Here is a 19,885-nt window from a genome sequence, read left to right on the forward strand (position 1 = left end):
ATTTTTTTTTTAGTATTGTTTGCTTCAGAACTTCTACTTTAAAGGTACACTTTTACCTAACCTGAGTTGTATTGAAAAATTAACCATTAGATGGGCTTTTTCCACTGTGTTTTTGTTCTAAAAAATAATTATTTTAGTATTTAACTATTAAAAGAGGGGGGAAAAAGCCACTATAGTTTAAATAATAGACCTATTTTCTGCTGGGTAAATAAAGTCTAACCGTGTTGGTTGGATCACTTTGAGTGTGATCCAGGCACAGGTTAAAGCTGTGAGAGCTACTTGGCTCTTTCTAGTTGTTGGTTGTTCCTTTAAAATAGCGCTGTCTTCTCTTCTGGATTTGGTGGTTACAGACGGAAACGTTAAAGCCAAGTCTGGAGGCAGAAGGGCAGGTGTACTTTTTCAGCAGAATGATCACAAATGTATCAGAAGTTTAATTGATTTCTATAGAAGAAGAGAGCAAATATTATGTAACTTGAAGTCTGGATAAAATTGTCTTAAGTTTGTGTCCTTGTGCTGGTGAAGTAGGGGGAAGAGGAACACCATAGCGTTTTGTTCAGTCCCTTGCTGTTTCGCAGTCGAAACAATCTCAAAATTACGGTGTTAAAGCAAAGCATTTTCCTTGGAGGTGATTTCTGTGAGAGAGGGGAAGGGTGGCTTTGTTTTCAGGTTTTGCTTCTTTCTTTTTTCTCTGTGGCGGGACTTTGCCAGCGGCAGAGTTTCTGTCCCGCAGAGGATGGCTGATAGCTGTCGCTTAGCTTTGCCTGCGACGTGCGCGTTCGGAGGCCTTTGAAATCGCTTGCACGTTTTCTGCGGGCTCTGGCGTTTTGACCAGAGCACCTGCCGCAGCCGTAGCTGGGGCGGCTTTGCTGCTGCAAAGTGAAAGTAGAGGGCGGGGAAGGAGTGAACAGCAGAGTCCAGAAGGAGCCGGAGCGGCGTTGCCCGAAGCGCGGGTTAATCGCAGCAGATCAAAGGATATGATGTCACTTCGCGGAGAAACAGGTCAGGCGAGCCGGGACCGCAGGAAGCAGGGTACGAATTACCCGCACAAGCGAGGCAGGTACGCCGTGTCGGGAGGCCGAACCAGCCCTGCGAAACGGCCTGGCCCCTCGAAGAGGAGCTCGCCGGGTTTCGGAATGGGAGAGGACGAGGCCAACGCGCCCCGGCAGGGTGAGCACGCGTGATGCGGCCTTGCCGCCGCCGGCGTCGGGGCGTTGTTAGCCGCGGCGCGCGGGAGCTTGCGGCGCTTGGGGCTGTGGCGGCGGCGCGTGCTGCTTGTCGCACGTGTGGGCTTGTTTTTGCACTCGCGTGCGTTTTTGGGAGAGGGGAGGATTAAAAAGGAAGTCCGCATCTCTCATCTCCGGAGCGTGTTGTTTTTATGAAACACTGCGTTAATTCAGAGGGATGAGAGAAGGCGCGATTAGATCATTTAGCCCTGCCTTGTCGGCAAGGTTTGCTGTGAACTTGAGGTAACCTGTGCACGCTGAGGTTGCTGTTCCGCAGCGTAGTTTAACCCGCCGCAGGCCTTGCCGGGTGGGAGATGCTTTGCGCTGTTTTGCGCGGACTGAGCACCTGCCGCGCGTGAGCGGGGCGCAGCGGGTGCGGAGGCAGTGGGGATGTTCCCTTCCCTTCTCATCCTTGTCTTGCTCAGTGCTGTCCTCCCCCCTTGCCCCCCTTCGCCTCCTCTGCGGGCTGCGCTGATGTAACGCTAACACATGTATGTTAAATAGCCCTTGCGAGCGCTTCGGCGAATAACTGCGTTCGCAGTGCTAAGGCCGTGGTGATTCTCAGCAGAACCCGAACGCAACAGTTCCTGAGTTTTGCCTGGGCCATATTCTGCATCGTTAATGTTAAGGTTTTGCTTCGAGAAAGATTGTTTTCCCCGCAGCCCGTTTTTCTTCCACCACGCAGGCTTGCTCCAAGAGACTGCTTTAATGTCCCAGGAAATATTTTCTTGACGTATTAGTCCATTATTTTATGTTCTTTGCATTTGAGTTTCTTTTTTTTCCCCCTGACATTCAGCCTGTGTGTGGTTGTGGTGTGTTGTTTTTTTCTTTTTGGTGGTGTGGATTTGTGTTTTGTTGTTGTTTTTTGTTTGGCTTACCAATCTTTTCCTGGCCTCTTTCTCATGCTTTGCATACCAGCAATAGAGAAAGCTTTGTAACTGTTTTGGGATTTGCAAGAGTCCTGAAGCTACTTAAAAATTTGCCAATGGCTTTCCGGGAGCCGAAACAATGACTTTGTAGTGCTAGGGAAGCTGAGTTACTACTTCTCCCCTGAAGGTATGCTTTGTGTATCCACAAACATGGTGTATTGGGAGTCAATATGTGCTTCAGACCTCTGTTAATCACTAAAAACTCCATTAATGGCAGAGTAGACTTCTTCCATGGAGAGCCACTAAGATAGGAAAACTTTTTTTTGGCTTTCCACTGCTTTTTTTTGTTCTTTGTGTTAGTGTGTACATACCCCACAGAAAAAGTATACCGTCAAATGCAGTTATTTTCATCCAGATTTAAATTTTGAAAAAGCAATAGCGGTGTGAACCAACTTTTAATTTACAGGTCTGAACGCTATTTCCATGATGCAGTAATGAGAGAATCTTCATTCTGTTTCTTTTTCCCCCTCTCTCTTCTTTGAGGATCTGACCGAGGTTACAGTGGCAGTGACTATTCAGAAATATATTTAGCCTAATTCTGATCTTGGTTTTCATGATGTAAAGATGCTACTTCATGATGTGAGGAGCTATGTCACTGATGCTAATAAAATTTAATTGATAAAACTAATGTAAAATGGTTTCAGGATCATCGTATTTTATATAGGTCTTTCAAGAGGCATGACTCTGTTCCTAACTCAATTTGTGCGTTTTTTCGCTAGCGTAAGTGAGCTTAGTCAAATGAAATTTCTTTTGATTTGCATTAGTGGGGGTGAGACAAGAATTAGGGCTGTACAGTAATATTTTTTAATAAAAATTTTCTGGGAATATATACCTGTTTGTATATATGCAAATCAGTGTAATTTCTTCAGTTGCCAACGGTCCTGTAAACTGGGTTATTTCTGAGTTCATTTGTTTTTAGAAACCTGCCAAAATAATTGGTGATTTAACTCATATTTTTAAGAAGAAAAAAAAGGAAAAATTAACATTACTGAAGACACCTGTCAAAACCACCGCTAGCGAGGCAGCTTGCATTTCTTTTCATGTTGTGCCCGTGCGAGGTACTGGAGGTGCCAGATTGCCGGCCCTGGAGGCTGCCTTCGCTTCGCCGCGAGCCGGAGCGCTGCAGCCTGGGCAGCAGGTGCGCGAGCCGCCTTGCCGGGCTCTGCCCACGCGTCCCGGGCTGCTGCGAAAGCCCCTTTCCGAGGGTCCAGGGATGTCGGTCCGCTTGGCTCCGTGCCTTTCCCTGCAGCCTTTTCTCCTAAGGGCCCAACGTGATGGTCTTGCGGCGATGGGGTTTGTGCGCTAAAGCCTGTGCGGAGACGGTTGCTCGATTTCACCAAAGAGCCGTCAGATGGGGAAGGAGGCTCGAGGCTTGCGTACGGCGCTGGCTCCGGCCATCTGGTCGGTCAGAAAATATAAGGTCACTCTGCCATCGCAGCTCTTTGGTTTGTAGCAAGTCCGGTAACCTCAGAGAATAAATTAGCTGTTGCTTCGGTTCCGTTGTTATCGTTTTACCTCTTCTGCAAATATTTTGCACTTGCGTTTCCACTGGGGTTTGCAGTGTGGGTGCAACTATCGAAATGGTCAAAGGAAGCCTCAAAAAAAAGGTCTTTTGACTGCTGCTCGTAAATAGATTCCCGATTCAAGCGAGCTCACTGAGATCCCTTTAAACATGCACTGCCGACTAACTGGGAATATCTTTTATTTTTATGTGCTCTGTTGCGCTTTGAATCACGATACATTCCTTCACATGAGGGGTTTGTTTCCAATTTTTCCCTTGCATTAAGCAGTGTTTACTGGAGAATACGATAATATTAGCCCAACAAGATGCAATTACTGCAAATGTTAATTTTATATTGTACATGGGTTGTAATTGATTTTACACTGTAGTGTGTTGCTAGATGATTATAATAGTTAGATTACTTGCTAAGTGTGTGTAATGCCTGCTTACCTCTGTGACCTGCAGAGGACAGACTTAAATTGACCAGTTCAAGTTAGAGCAGCTTATTCTCTACATTCTCAAAATGTGTTTTAAGTGAGCAAGAATGAGAGAAATCATATGAGCAGTGTTAAAATACCATCCTGAAATTTATTTATTTAGGGCTCTCTTGTATACTCCTTAAAATTTATAAAATGATTTAGTTATTTCTTATACAAAACTTTAATATAAACATAATGTTTATATTAATGTAATATTATGTTAAATTAATGTAATAATATGTTAAATTCTAGCAGGTTTGGATTGGATTCCTTCGTAGTTGATCTGGGCTTTGGATCAGCTCCGAAATGTGTGTACCTTAGGGTTTGTTCTTGTGTTCTGATGTTTTTTGTTTTGTGTGTGTTTTTTTTTTTTTGTTTTTTTGTTTTTTAGATCAATATATATGTAGTTTCATGAAACATTTACAGGCTGGGCCTAAAAGAAGCATCTACTATTTTTGCTGAGAAAGGTGATAGGAAAACATCGAGAGCCTACATAAAGAACATGGCATGCTTGCATGGACCAGTGGGAATCGGAAAGGGAATGGCCCAGAAAGTGAATTTCAAAGTGATTTCTTTTCATTGTGAAGCTTTCCTTTCTTAGAGAGGACTTTCTGGCCAGCAGGTCCGCTGCACTAGCTACAATACACGAAGGAGCAGTCCTGTTCCAAGTTAGTGCATTTGAGAGGGATTTGGAATAATGCTAATGAGTGCTGTAATCAGCTGTGCTTATTAACTGGGGTCCTGTAACAAAAGGTGGTAGCTCCGAAGGTCCGTTGTAAAAATGCTTTTCTTCCCCCTTTGCGTTTAATGACCTCAGTCTTCAGGATTCAATGCCTGTTTGCTCTCTGGACAATTAGTGGAACATCATTGGGTACCTTCTTGGCTCTTTTTGAATGATAATAGTGAGGGTTTTCTGTGATAGCGTTTCTAACATAGATTGGCTCTATTCACCAGCTAGGTACAGTAACAATGGGTAATTTAAAATAATTCACTTTATTGCTGCCTCCTGTAGATTTTTGACTTTCATTTCAAAGTGGTGAATCTAGAGAGCTGGAGAAGTATGCGCTGATCGCTGTCCTGGTGCTATGAAAAGTATGAGATTCAAATAGCCCTGCGGAGCCATCAGCAGCTGGATCCGCACAGAGTGCTCATTTGACTTCAGCTTAAGTCATTCTAACTTTTTTTTAGATGTTTTTAACTCTTTTGTCACAGGTATGTTATTCTTAGCTTTCATTTCCCAATTTAAACTTGTTGATGAATCACGGTTTGGGATTTTGATTTTGACAGAAATAGCCTCAATAATACAAGCATGTTAAAACTGAGAAAATTGCATAAATTCAAGCATAGTAATTTCTCGCCCAAAGGGAGAATCCACTGTGGAAATGGGTGTAAATCCTAAGGCTTCCAGCTCCTAATGTTTCAAATATTTGTTGTTTTGACATTGCAGTGCTTTCCAGATTTTAGAGGTATGTTGCAGATGATTGCTTCCTAATATGTATGCCTGAAAATGAAAAAGGCAACTTGCTGCAATAAATAGAAATTGAAAATGTAATTGTATAGTGAAAGCATGATGTTTGCAAAGTGTCTGAGAACTTTTTCACATAATTTTGCTTATAAAGCTAGTTTAAACCTTGAAATCTTACCAAATATAGAAATAATCTTCTGTCAGCCGTAGGGTCTATCAGATTATGTATTTGCTACTCCAGGAAGCCATCCTATGTGGGTTATTTTTTCCCCCAATACATCATTCCTTAGAGCATGGCTTAAAAAGTGAACAGAAGCACAGTAAGCATTGTATTTATTTTGGCTAATCCTGTACCTCTTTTCTCTGAAAGTATTTCACTTATTGGAGAAAAGTAAAGAATTGATATCTATATATATATAGATAGATATAGATAGGGGTTACCATCATGGCTTTAGCAGTTCAGGCAAGTGCACCTGATTTCTAGAAGGAGCACTTCTAATAAAAGGGATTTCACTATACTTGAGGATTTGATTCACGAATACTTCACAAGAATATACTTGGCTGTTTTTCTTCTACCTTCCATTTTGAAGTTAAATATCTTTATAATTTTTTACTTGCATGGGTGTGGTTTTTTTTAAATATCACTGTTCTACCCACCTGGCTTTACACTGTACAAACTGGATTTTTAGGACCAGTTTTTGACTTGCTGTGATTTTGTATTTTGATTTCTGATAACAATTGTTTGTCCCCGGAGCTCTCTTGATCACATTTAGATGCTTTCCCTGCAGACTTATTGGAAGTAACTTTACAAAATATCTCACAATGATTGCATTTAAGTCAGAATACACCTGAAATGTGTTAAATCTTGCATAAGATTTCCTAAATATTAGTGTTGTGAATTCATGTTTTTCTATGACTGAAGCAAAAGCTTATTTACTGTTCGCTTGCACTTTTATGGGTGCCTCTCACTCAGCAAGATCAGGTGTCTCTGAGATGGCTGGAAATTTATTTGCCTCTATGTAGGCATTGGATACCACAGTGCTGGTGAAAAAGGTGTGCTTTTTTTTATAGTTGATTTTTTTTCTTTCTTTTTTTCTTTTACTGTACTTGGAAAATAGGACCTCCGCAGAGGTGAACAAATGAGAAGGTCTAATCCCTGGACAGGATTCTAGGCAGTTTCCTCTTGCTTTGAGTTGTCTGTGCTTTCTAAAGGCAAGGAGGGTTGTTTTCTTCATTGAAATATCATGATAAAGATATTAAAAACACTTAGAAAATTTTCTAAAAGCCTTGTCTGTAATTACTCCCTCCATTCTTATGTTGCTAATATTCCATTAGACTTATGGAGTTTGCTTCACTGTAATGTAGTATCATTAGTGTAGTATGGTATGCTTAAGTAATGATGCAAAAGCAGGATAAAGTAGATCTTGAGAGATTTTTTTTAGAGTCGTCTCATGGATGGTTTTTGTTGTTGAGTTGTTTTATAAACCTTTGCTGTTATTTAAGTCATATTCAAGCCAACAAGAGAAACATCAGTTACTCAGGACATCAAGGCCAAACAAAAAATTGGCAGAATATACCCGTGTAATAACTCTCGCTCTTGTCTAGTACCTAGGGAATTTTGAAGAATTTAAAACAGGTCATTGCAGATCTCTCCCACACCAACCAACTTTTTTTCTCTTCGTTCTCCTGCTATTACTAGCAGTTCAGGCTGGCTCTGCGCATCTCCAAATTTTCATAATATACCTGGTAAAGTTGTTATGTATCCCTAGGTATGTGAAGCAATTCTGTTTTGGCCAAAGGAAATTTTAATGAGCTTTGCAGTCATCTCCTGTCTCTTGCTCACTTTTCTCATTGTAAGGCCAAACAAGGTGTCTGGGGGGAGAAGGGTGTGCTGCTTGAGTACAGCTTTTTGAAGATATTTATGAATGGTTAAAGTAATAGTCAAAAGGAACGTGATAAGCAAAGCGCATGTGCCTTGAAAAGAGGCGATGTGCACTGTATTAAAGAGGCTTTAGTGTCTTAGTGCTGTTATTTCCTTTTGTCATGCAGGTTTCAACAGTTGTTACGGGCTTTGGTATTTGCAATGAGGCTAGTCAAAATGTAGGATGTGTACAAAGGTTTGGAGGATTTGGGCTATTTTAGCTTTATTTGCCAAGGAAATAAAGCTTATGGAATTACACTTTCTGTGTCAGATGAATTTGTGAACGTTCTGGTGAATTTCGGGTGTTTCAGATTTTTTTCTGGAATAACATTTTTTTCAGAAGACAGGTCAGCTGGTTTATGCAGCAGTGAATCTAGCCTGTGGCTTAAGTATGGCTTAAGTATGGGGGGGAGCAAATATTTGTTTGCCTTAGAAGTGTTTCCTTATTTTTCAGTGACTTCAGATTTTTGTATACTAAGATTATTTTCCAGTCAAGAACTTGTACGGAAATCTGTGCAACCCTGAGGAAGTGTGAACATTTCACTGCTTAAAGGACCAAATACTGCTGGGTATTGCTAAAGAATAGTTGCATGCTTGTCGGAAATACTGCGATTTCATTGCATGTTTTATGGTATTTTCTCTGCAATAATGGGTGCTAGAAAAAAGAGCTCTGGAAGGGTGCATTTCAACTGTATTTAATGTCTATATCATAATTGTGACAATTTTTAGGACTTGGGGTTATTGGAAGCATGGAGCTGGGAACGCTAGGCCTGCAAAACTTTGCATTTCAAATTTACAGTCAGCAGTTGCTCAGAGAGGCAAGAAATCTTCACTTGATCTGCAGCTGGGAAGTAACTGGAAAACATTGGAAGCCAACACATGGCACTGTTGCTTTGATGATACTTAATGTCCTTCCCCCTCGAGAAAACTTTTGCATTTCAGCAGTGCAGGCCAGTTGCACATTCTGCATAGTAGTGCCAGAGCTTTTGCTCAAATTTTTAGTGTGTTTTTTAAGAGACCGCTGTCTCTGCTGTCACTGTTTGCTCAGGACTGTGTTGGGCTGCCTGGTGTCCTGATGCAGACCCATGTGGTGCCTTTGGACCTACATCAGTCCTGTGGCTCCACTCTTGCAGAGTCTTGATGCTGCTGCCTCTGCGTTTTTAGAGTTTCATGTTCCTGGTTATAATTTGGCCATTTATTAAAGCTTTTCTTAGCATTCGGGAGAACAAGTACTCCTTAAAAAGTTAACTAAATCCATTCCAATGGGAACAGTTGTAGAAAGCAGAGCTGAGGTTTTTAGCTGAATGTTGTTATGAATCTATAGCGTTAGGCACAGTCTCATAGTAGTTTGCTTCAACAATTTGTGTATGTATTCATTTTTTTCTTCAAATAGTAGTTGTGTAAAAGTGGTATTTCTGCTGCCTGTGTACACTCAGATTTGTGTGTGCTTTCATAACAAGTTTACTGCACTCCATTCTTGCTAGCTCTGCAAAGAGGGGCTGAGTCACTCGGTTTGTTCTTGTGCTTCATCAGCAGAAATAACTTTCTAGTTATGTTTTATTTGTGAAAACACAATCAAAGTAATGGGCTTGCGCTGGTGTCAGAGGGTATAATTTGGCTTGTGTTGCTATTAGCATTGATTGAGACGTATGAGCAAGAAATAATCCAGTTTGACTTCACAGCCCAAGGCTGAGTTTGCAGGGCTGACGCTTAGCAAACAAATATCTCTTTACTTCCAAACTGAGTACGTTTGATCTGAAAGACAGTGAATTACAGTAAACCTGAATCTCGGCAATGTTGATTTCACAGCAGAATCAATTTTTCTCTCACCTCATAGAGGTGATACATAGTTGTTTGGATCAACAGAGCTCCCTGTGCGCTCTCCTTTCTATCTTGAAGTCTCTTCATAGTATGCTTGAGGTGGGGAAAAAACACAGGTGGACTCTTCAGGTTGTAAATATAAAGCCATCCCAATATACTAATTATTCATATTACAGACATGTCATTACTGACATTTACTGACAGTACTGACTGCTCTGGTGCCTTGCATGACTTCCCTGTGACACCTTCTATAGGGAAGGCTTCATGGCAATTCATCTCTAAGGGACTATAAATTCAGTTTTCTTAATCCGTGGGCATTCTGGCCATCCGCCTGTAAACTGTAGTTTAGCTGATGGCTGACTAATGGGTAATTATATAAGCCCATGTCCCCTACATAACTAAGCATCAACAAAATGTTTGTAAGTGTTGCTTTGCTGATGTAGAGAATTTTTCCTCTACTGTTTCTATACTTACCAGATTACATGTAAAAACCATAAAATCCTTTATATTATCCGTAAACATAATAAAAAAATGCTTCACCATATAACTTTGACTTAGTCAATAATTCTAGGCTTAGCCTGAGGGGTTGAAAAGAAAATTATTCCTGTTATACATTTTAATTATGCCATAAACTTTGGGAAATAGCTATTGATCTTCAGCATCTGGCATCAGAAATGTTGCTTGCTTTTTCTGTGAGTAGCATTGTCATATAGGATAAAAATAAATGTCAGAGGAGATGAAGATGCACCATATGCAAATGAGAATATTTTGGTTTGTTTATATACTAAAAATATTTTATTGCTGAGGAAGCTTTTTTTTGTTCCTTTCTTACTTGATTTTTTCAGCCATCTCCAGAGAAATTTGCATTTCAGATGCAAGAAAGCAAATTCTATTTCTGTCAAAAGACCCTTTCTCACCTTGGGACCCTAAAGTGTATACAGTGTTTCTTGTCTTACAGAGGTACATTTAGAATTACACCTGCAATTCAGTTTTGTTGTGGAAAAGTCACCGGTCCAAGGGCCAGATGAGACAAAGGCTGGAACTTAGTTTCTCTACTTTTTGCTCTAAACCTGCATTGTTAGTTAATGGGTGTAAAAACCTAGTGTACTCTTATAAGCCAGACTCAATATTTTTAGAGGTGCAGTTTTGATCTGATATGAAATCAACTGCAAAACTAGCATTGTTCTTCAGCACAGTGAAGATTTACTCACAACTCGCTGTGTCCTAGTGCTTCACTGAGTGTTGTGTCAATATATAACTCGAGCTAGAACTAGAAGCTGGTTTACCAAAGCCAGAATGTTCATTTTTGTCTGTTTTGCAAATCATCATTTTAGGCAGACAGATGGTGCTTAAAAGTAAGGTGATGAATTACAAATGTCACTGTCAGGGAGGAGGAGGAGCCCTTCAATGTTTGAATATCAGAACAGCCTGTAACGAGTGCCACATTAGAAAAGCAGACTCCTCTTCTAATTACGATAGGGTCTAGAGCCAGGTACCTTCTGTTTCATGGTATGTCTGTATATGGTTTGCAAAGTTTGACTTCAGGTGAAAGAAGAGGGAGAACTGAGGCGATCCCTGAAAATAGTAGTCTTAGGTGCCTGGGAGTGCAAAGTACTCTTTCACTGAAGTTTCAGTACAAGGGTTCTCATAGGAAGAGTTGGATAAAGCTGCCTTTCTTTTCCCCAGCTAAAACAGTCTTTGAGGAGATGCTGCTTGGTGCTGCTCTTTTGAGGTAAGTGGAGGAAGATAGTCTTGCCTAACCAGGAGGACTTACCTAGCAGTAAGGAAAACTCATTGAGAAAAAATGGGTTAGAGAGCTCCGGAGAACTGGCCCTTGGAAGGGTGATTGAGGTGGCGAAGAGAGGGAGACTGTTGGACTCCTAGAGTGGGACCTATGGGACCAAAAAGCATGCATGCCCACATGCTCTCACACATGTATGCTATCTCTGTCCAAATGTCTATATGATGTAAAGCAATAAGGTAGTTTGAGGGTTGTGCCAAGTTAAGTGATATTTGACTTGGTTGAATACAAAGATACAGCGAACCTAGTCTTTGTACCAAATACTAGCTCGATGCACCCAGTTAAAAACAGGTCATCCCTGGCATCTTTTTTTATAAGCTGTAGCATGCGGGTAGGCTGCTCTGTAAAGGAAACTCTCAGAACACCCTTGAGAGAGACCATGCGTTTCTCACTATTTCGGCAAGGGCTGGATGCTGCTCTGTCGCTTTTTGCTTGTTTTACTTGGATTCTTATCTTTTTATGCACCTTGTGGTGAGAATCGAAATCAAACAGTGCCTGAAACTACTCAGGCTCTGGGCCTGTTACAGTGATGCTGTGACCTCCTATCGAATGGCAAGCTGAACAAACTAGGATACAGGTGCTAACAAAGATGACTTTAGCGAGGTGGCTTGGGGTAGTTGTTGCCAGCCCTTCGAGGGGAAATTGCTCCCTCATAAAAGTATCTGCTAGTTGCGTGTTAATGCTTGAACCCTTCTGGCTGACTTAGCTCTTCTCTGCCTTGAGCAAAAAGAGTAGAAGAATATCAGTGAGGCTTGCAGGCATGCGAGATGGCCAAACGGCCAGGTTGGGTTCCAGCAGGTAAATGGTGACCTATTGAAAACACACAGAGACAAAATGTGTTGTGTGGGCATTGAGTGTTTTGCAGGGATGAACTTCTGTGAGGCAACCAGCTGTGGTAGCGTGTTGCAAGGATGCAAGCAGTGATGCATGTTCTGAAGACTTTCTATAGACCATTCTGACTTCTTGGTTTAATGGTTTAAATATTTTGATAGAATAAATGTTTAAATCAAAACATTCATCTGCATTTTCTTTCTGGAACAGGACTACAGTGGAGTCTTTGACTGCACAGCCCTCTCCACAAAAATAAAAGCACAAGAAACCCAAATTTTAGCTTATGTGAAAAGCCCCAGTACTATTTGAATAATATTTTTTGTTCTGTTTTTTTTTTCTGGGGGAAAAAAAAAAAGTGAAATGTACACATTTTTCACAGGAGGAAAAATCCCTTAAGACACCCAGTTATCTCTTAAACCTCAACCCTTTTGAGAGCCAAGAGCTGCTGTGATTTTTCACTTTTCTGCAGTTACTCTTTAGCTGTTTAAGTTGGGTCTTGTATTCCAAAAAAGTTCTGTCAACAATGTGTTGAGCCATTTTTTCTGATGACAAAAGAGAAGCTTAAATGCTTGAAAAATGTAAGCTCTAATTTTTATGTACTGTGTATTGTTTCTGGCTGGCAGGTCAGATTTGTACTGCTGCCATATATGCAGTAACTTAAAATTCATGTTGGTGCATCTCTGCAGTTAATGTGCTCAAGCCAGTAAGCCAGAAAACTTATTTTTAGCTAATGATAACAGAAAATTTGTAATAATAAACTGTGACTTAATCTAAACATCTGTAAAAGATGTAAACATTTTATGTTAAAATTGAATTAACTTTTGACTTTTATTTAATTTCTAATGACCAGATTGGTTATGTAAGACATGCAATTTATTCATCTTTGCTTTGGAGGGAGCCTGTATTTGCTATAAGATAGCATCTGCTCTAACAGTAGATGACTGCTGCTAAATTTTCTGGTATCTACACGTAGGGCGATTGGCTCTTTGACTGGAAAAGAAAGAGGAAAGCTGTAGCTTGCTCCTGTTGAAGCGAGGTGCTGAGCTGAGCTCTGATATCAACCTTCGAAGACTGGAAGCCCAGTAGGGCTGAGACAGAAGAGGACTTGTTTCAGCTTTTGGCTGGGTTGCTGTATGGGTTTGGGTAAATCCTGTTGCTTGTTTTGTGTTGCTTGCTTCACTTTTTGCCTCAGGCTCATTGGAGACACTGGTGGTACTTCCTGAGCTCTGCAGGCATTGTGGGGTGGGTTTAAAATCCGTCAATAATTCTTGCCTTTACCTTAGAGAAGGTAAATATGATAGCAGTAAGGACTACTTACAAGTCCCTTTGTAGCTTTAAATGGCTTATTTCTAGCAATAGAAGAGAGTTCAAATTAAATGGAAAAAGCAAAGCCTTCTATACAAAAAGAAGATGTCCTAAGATGTGAGGTTAGAACATGCTGAGCTATTAAAAATCAGGAGAAAGAATAAAACTTTTACTCTGAGTGGGAATTTTCAGGTTGGATGTGGAAGATGAACAAAATAAAAAATGTGGTAACTTGCTCATAAAGCACTTTTACAGCAGTTCCAGTCAGGTAGGAAAGCTGGCATCACCAGCCAGCTTTATTTTTGGGAACAAAATGTGGAAACCTAAAACAAGGGAATAAATATCCACCTTCCCGATGATGTTTCTTGTTCCAAGACAGACTTTTCAAGCAGCCAATTGTTTTGTCCATCTGAAATGCTGTAGGCACTGTGCTAATAAGTGTTATAAAACAGGTTTAAGCGCAAGTCTTAATGTAACTGTTCTTTTTCTCCTTCCCAAGTTATGTAGGAGATCCGGGGCAGGTTTCTACGTGAAAGAGGGATTAATAACTTCAGTGCTCTGTGTACGGCATAGTTCAGTGAACGCTTCTCCCCTATTCTCAGTCTGAAACAGTTTTTCAGCATGAATATCTCTTACCAAATGCAATTTGTATGAAAGCTAAAATGTTGTTTATAAATGCAATGTTTGTTTATTCCGATATTGCTGCGCTTCATATTTTTAAGGGTAAACTGCAGTCCTCCGTTGCTTGCGTGTATGCTTTAGATTTGGGAAGTACCAGCTCTTCACACTCTGGCTCTGTTGAAGGTGGTTCTTCAGATCATCAGAAGACATGGCAAGGGTCCATAAACTGTTCTCTTAGCATTTCACTCTTCAGCTGAAGGTCAGAGAAAGACTGTGTGTTTTTTTTTTTTAATTCAGTGACCAGAGGGTTTTGTTTTTTTTTTTACATATCTAAACCCTGTATTAAAAAAAAAAAAAAAGCATGCTCTTAAAAGCACAGGAGTTAATTGAGCTGTGATTTGAAACCCATCACACCTGGAAGCTTTAGGGGGTGTGTGTGTGTGTGTATACACATACAATATGGGGATCTTGAATTGGCTGTAATCCATTTCCTAAAATCAGCAGCACAAACAGCAGATAGCCTGGCTACCTTAGATATGTAATTTTCTTTTGCTGAGTTGTGCCCTTCCCACTGACCGTGACTGAGGCACGTTGGGTAGGGCACAGTGAGGAATGGTTGTACAATTCCTTGTTCTGTGTGTTTTGTGGTTATGTACAAAAATAGTGGTCCACGTTTACACTTGTTTACACGTTTAGCTTGTTATGACTTCAGCTGATGTTTCTTTCCTTTTAAATACGCAGTTGGGCTTCTAACCTGGCCAGTTGGCGATACGTTCGGTGGGAGTAATGGTATCGGTTCTCCAGCCTCCCGTTCGTCGAGACGGCTTTCCTGAATGGAGTTGGCAAAGGCGCGGGAGGTGGGCTTTCTTCTTTAGACCTATCCAAAAGCAAGAGAAAAAAAATCAGAGTGACTGTAAAATCTGAAGGAGGCTTTGTGGCAACGCGTACACAGCCGTAGGTTATTGTGTGCTTTGGTTTATTTTATTTACGCAATGAGGAGAGTCCATTGTAGTTTTATTTCGGTTTATTGCCTTGTCTTTAATGCAGACCGAACGAAAACGTTTTGCAGAACTTAATAATGTCTGTGTCCTTGTTCTGTAGCATGTACAGCTACTGCTCTGTTTCTGCTAAATGAGTATCGGGGCCAATAAAACATGTTTTTTGTCTGTTTACGAGGTCAGCTTTTGGGTTTAAGAGATTTAGGCCATTGTTTTTCTAGTCTGGGGCCAGCTGCAGCTGCCAGAGCTGGACTGCGACTTCTCTTGCAATGACAAGGAAACAACTGAAAGAGGCAGGAAAAATCACCTTCACAATTCTAAAGTGATTTCTTAAATAAAATAAAATGGGCTTTCTGTAGTCTCAAACAGATGTTTGTTTAAACCCAATCATGAACTTGGACTCAGACTTAATTTGGCATTTAATTTTATTCCAGTCTTCTGTAAATGAACTGCCTCAGGACCAAATGAGTGAGAGTTTTCACTACGCTGAAGACTGACTGGGGCTCCTTTCAGCAGAGAATTAAGTATCTTGGGAAAAGCTGCAAAATTACTGGTGAAGCAGGCTCATGAATATAGATATTTGCCAGGTTTTAAAATGATGCAGGAACTTCAATTTGCAGCAAGTCTCTACTTAAGTCTGAGTAATCTCGTTTATTCCAAATTACATCTCAGACTTCAAAACTCAAGCTTCTAAAAAGTGTTGTTTTTCTTTTTTTTCTGCTTGCTTTTCTTGGCTGTGCAAATCTGTGGCCCTGGCTATGTTCAGTATTTTCATATGCGCTGCATCTGTGTGAAGACAGGTTTTAAGTGGAAATGATGAGATACAGCTGGTATTTTTTAAATTATTTTTGACCAGATGTGAAGAAGGCCTGCTGAAATTTCATGACTCTTGCTTTTCTGTTTGAGTATTCTAACCTGATATGCAAACACAAATGTTTGCGAATGAGGCTTTGAACCAAAACCAGCCATTAAAACTTCTTGTGAATTGCAATCATGTACTTTAACAGATTATAGGTATGTTATGCATAGACATACACACAGTTTTTTTACTAACTGCATTTATCCAGAAGTTCAGTTTGTCCTGGATATCATAGTTTTCCATTTTTAGACTGAGTTTCGTTACCTGTAGATTTGATACAAATTCTTTTTCCCATTAAAGACTGCAGGAAAAAAAATAGAATAAATATTTTCTCTCTCTCATGCTCCATTAAATTCACTTTATCTTGTGTATGTTTCTTGCTCAGAGTTGGAGGAAGAGGCACCCAGTCCATCCAGTGACCATGTCTGACTTTGGGAAATAAAAGAGGAAAAAAAGAAAGAGAAAAGATGCCATGTGGTAGAAGCAGCTCTATCTCTCTGTGCTTTGAGTTAACCTTGAATAGGTAATGCTTATACCTGGAATGCGATCAGAGGGTTTTGTATAGAAAAACATCTACTGAACACTTGGATCATTAAATTCCAAATTTAGTTCTGGAACGTTAACTGGAATTAGATAAATTACACTAAAGTCTATATTAAAGGAAAAAAAAATCCTCTTGGAGTACTTCTGTTTAACAAACTGTTTTGTGGCAAACATCTTTTTTTCCTCTTGTTTTCTTGATTGTAGTCCCTATATTTTATAATGGGCTAAGAGGTTATAATTGGCTATGCTTTTCATTCTGCACTAGTTGGTTTTATTTTGGTAGTTGTTTGGGAAAGTTAGCATTTAGTTCTCTGAATATGCACATCTGTTATAAAGATGGAAATCTGACAGAGGCATGATTGCTTACTGTAATAGAAAATTAAAATCCTGTATTTCATGGAATAGAATGGAAGCAGGATGCTCAGATGAGATGTTTGAAAAAGCAGCGTTTTAAATGTTACTTGATTGTTCAGATATCGTTTGTAAGCCCCGTAACCGTGAGGCATTTCAGCCATTCTAAATTACTAGTGTATAAATGTTTAAATTATGCCAAGTATAAAGATAAACGTTTCTATTATGCTTCAGAATTGGAAGATAATCAGTAACTTCCTATTCTTCATAAAGTTCAATTTCATGCAAGAGTAATTGATGTTTTCAGATGCAGTCAGTGATGCTGTGGCTTCGGCAATGCTCTCGGTTGGTAAGGCAGAAGAAATCGGAGATGAATAATGTCGAGGAATGTATGGTTGATTTACTGAGGCTGTTGTGACAGTGTATCCAATATCATGTCATTGAGCTCAAGTGTTATATTAGCCATTTCATGTATCATCATAATTGCTTAATTTATCATTCGTATTTTGTATACCTAAGTTTGTTCCCTTTAGCTTTTAGTCTTAGATCATTATAGGCAGATTTCCAATTCCATGTGAATTAGCATATATTTTTGTGAATGATGTCAGTCTTTGTAAGAACTACGGTAGATTTTGACTTCGGCCAGTAATAAAGTTTTGTTTTTCCTCAAACTAAAAATCCAGTATTTCGTAAGTCCTCCTCCTTTTTATAATTAACTGAAATTAGGGCACAGTAAAAATGTGATTTAAACTAAATAGTCCTGTTTGAAATTCTTTTCTTTTTTGCTATAATGAATGATTCCAGTGATTCTTACTGCTTGGTAATTTACATTATTTTCCAGCTCATTTATATTAGCAGTTGACTCTTGCTGATTAAATGTCTCACTAAGGACCTGTCAGGAGCATCTCTCTAGCCCTGTGACTGTTGATGTGGCATGGAAACTCACTGGCAATGACGGGCTCAGTCCGCCTGGGATTTTGTTCCTTGTCAGAAACGCAACGACTGGCATCTCAAAATCTTAAAATATAAGATGCAGCAACCCACCTATGGTGTGGGGTGTTCTTCTTACCCAGCAAACCACCTGTTTTCTGTTTGGATTAGTACTCTGTTCTTATATTTCGCTGTTTAGCCGTAACTGGCAGAAATGTATATTTATTTTGGTAGTAATGGTTTTCCCCCAAAGTCTATATATATTGTTGCTGTATTGCATTTACCATATTATCAGAAAGCTGTGAATTGAGTCCAATTACATGCATGGTGAACTGCAAAATAGAAGTTACTTCAGCTAGTTCTGAAAAAAAAGGCAGTCTGACCTTTACTTCTTTTGTTAAGAACTTGCTATTTATAAAAATATTACAACTATTAGGTGTTGCATATTAGGCAAAGTATCTGTGGCGAATTGTATGGTCCAGTCTTCCTTTCTATGCTGATATTGTCAAAGATGTGCTAGTGTTTTAAATGTTTTTATGCATTGAAAAAAAGTGAATATGAAAATAGGGTTAAGTTTTTTTTGGGAGAAACCCAGATACTAGTCATGTACTGAAGTTAGAGCAATGATTCAGTCTTCATCTGATCACAGTAATTAGTTATTGTATTAAATTTGGTTTTAATCATTAATATTGGAAAAAACTAACTTAAAAATTGTAAAACAACATTAAAATGCTTTTGTAAGAGTACAAATTCCCACCCTCTGTGTATATATCTGATAAAGGATGCAAGGCTAGACAAATGCATGAGGAGGACAGCAAAAAAGTCTTGACTCGCAGCTCTTTCTCTGCCACTGATCTCTGTGTGATCAGGATCATGTCATCTGCTGTCTGCTTTGGTTCTCGTATCCGCTTACAGTTCTACATTATGAATATTTGGAAGAAAATCCGAAGTTGCCAGATTGTACAATACTGCAACAAGGAAAAATTAAAGTGCTGCTAATTGTTGTTTGGGCTTTTTTTGCAGTTTTAACTCCTTCTAATCCAAAACCAAATCTTCAATTTTCAAATGGAAAATGAAATGTTGAGGGGATAAGACTGTTATCCAAATGTGATGATTAATTTTGCCCTGTTTCCTTGTTTTCAGGTCTGTTTGTCTTGCACAATACCAATAAAGAGGCATCAGATTGGAGTGGTTTCATCCTTGTGGTTACACCCTCTTGACTAATTCTGAGACAGTGGTAGGATAGGAAGAAAAATAACTCCATTGGTATTTGCAATATTGCACATATTCCACAAATAATTAAGGCTTAGCTTGTCGTTATGTCTTACCATTCATTTTTGCTACTGGCGATATCAGGGTGAGCAGGAAAGCGTATTTCAGTCTTACTCTTGAAGAGTTGTGCATTTTTTAGTAGCAGATTCTCAACACTGTTTGAAGTTTAAAGTATATTTATTATATTCATGTAATATGGATGTTGCTGTGCCCTTTCTCTCCTGCCTTCTGAGCTATTCCGGCTGCGTTGTGTGAGGAAAGGGAAGGGGGCTTTGTCACTTAAGGAAGAGCTACAAACTTCATAAACTGATGACAAGAATAATCAGTGTACACAGTTTGCATGCATTAAGAGAGCATTAAACCCTCATTATTGCTCTGAAATGCTAGTCGTTATGAAGCCAGCTGCAGTTGGCATACAATTTGTCTTTCACATTTTGCTTTGATGCAATAATGTCAGCGTAAATTAGAAATGGGAACATCCTAAAAGCAAAAAGAACAAAAATCAGTATTTCCTCGCTTTTTTTTGTGGGGCAAAAGATCATCTTCTCTGTTGCTGTTAGAGATAGAAAGCTATCCCCATCAAAGACTTTAAGTGCTGCAGAACAAATTATACTGTAGGGACTCAACTCAGGGTTACGTCTCAGTGTTAGCATGATACCGTATATTAAAGTGGTGGAGCGATGCTGACTCCCAGCTGAGTAGCGTGTTTCTGTGGGAAGGACAGACGTGTGATCTAGAGTCAAGTTTTTTCTAAACCTGGAGCCTGAAGTGACATGTTTGCATCCCAGCTGGGATGTCAAGTTGTCACTTTAGTAATTCATCAGAGCATTAAGGGTGCAAAACCTTGCTTTGTCACGGCTTTGCTTGCGGACAAGTGTTTCTGCCCCCTTAAGCTGCTCAGGCGCTCGCTGCGTGCAGAATCCAGCCTGTTGCAAGCCTGCAACTCTGCATCTCGAAACCAGTCGAGTCTGTAAATGTGAAATCTACTTTTGCCCATTTCTTTCACCCTTTCCTGACTTTAAGATCTTAAATTGT

The 19,885-nt window shown here is 39.8% G+C and overlaps 1 protein-coding gene across 1 annotated transcript in view; it reads left to right on the top strand.

Moving 5' to 3' along the window:
- Positions 1-1,118: 1,118 nt before the first annotated feature.
- Positions 1,119-19,885, top strand: part of NAALADL2 (N-acetylated alpha-linked acidic dipeptidase like 2) — a 401,471-nt gene continuing 382,704 nt past the window's right edge. The window contains exon 1 of the mRNA XM_067301422.1: positions 1,119-1,167. Within this exon, the coding sequence (XP_067157523.1) occupies positions 1,134-1,167 (34 nt within the window). The 5' untranslated portion in view covers positions 1,119-1,133. The remainder of the gene's footprint in view (positions 1,168-19,885) is intronic.

This window comes from Apteryx mantelli, chromosome 9 (assembly GCF_036417845.1).
Source record: "Apteryx mantelli isolate bAptMan1 chromosome 9, bAptMan1.hap1, whole genome shotgun sequence".
Taxonomy (NCBI): Eukaryota; Metazoa; Chordata; class Aves; order Apterygiformes; family Apterygidae; genus Apteryx; species Apteryx mantelli.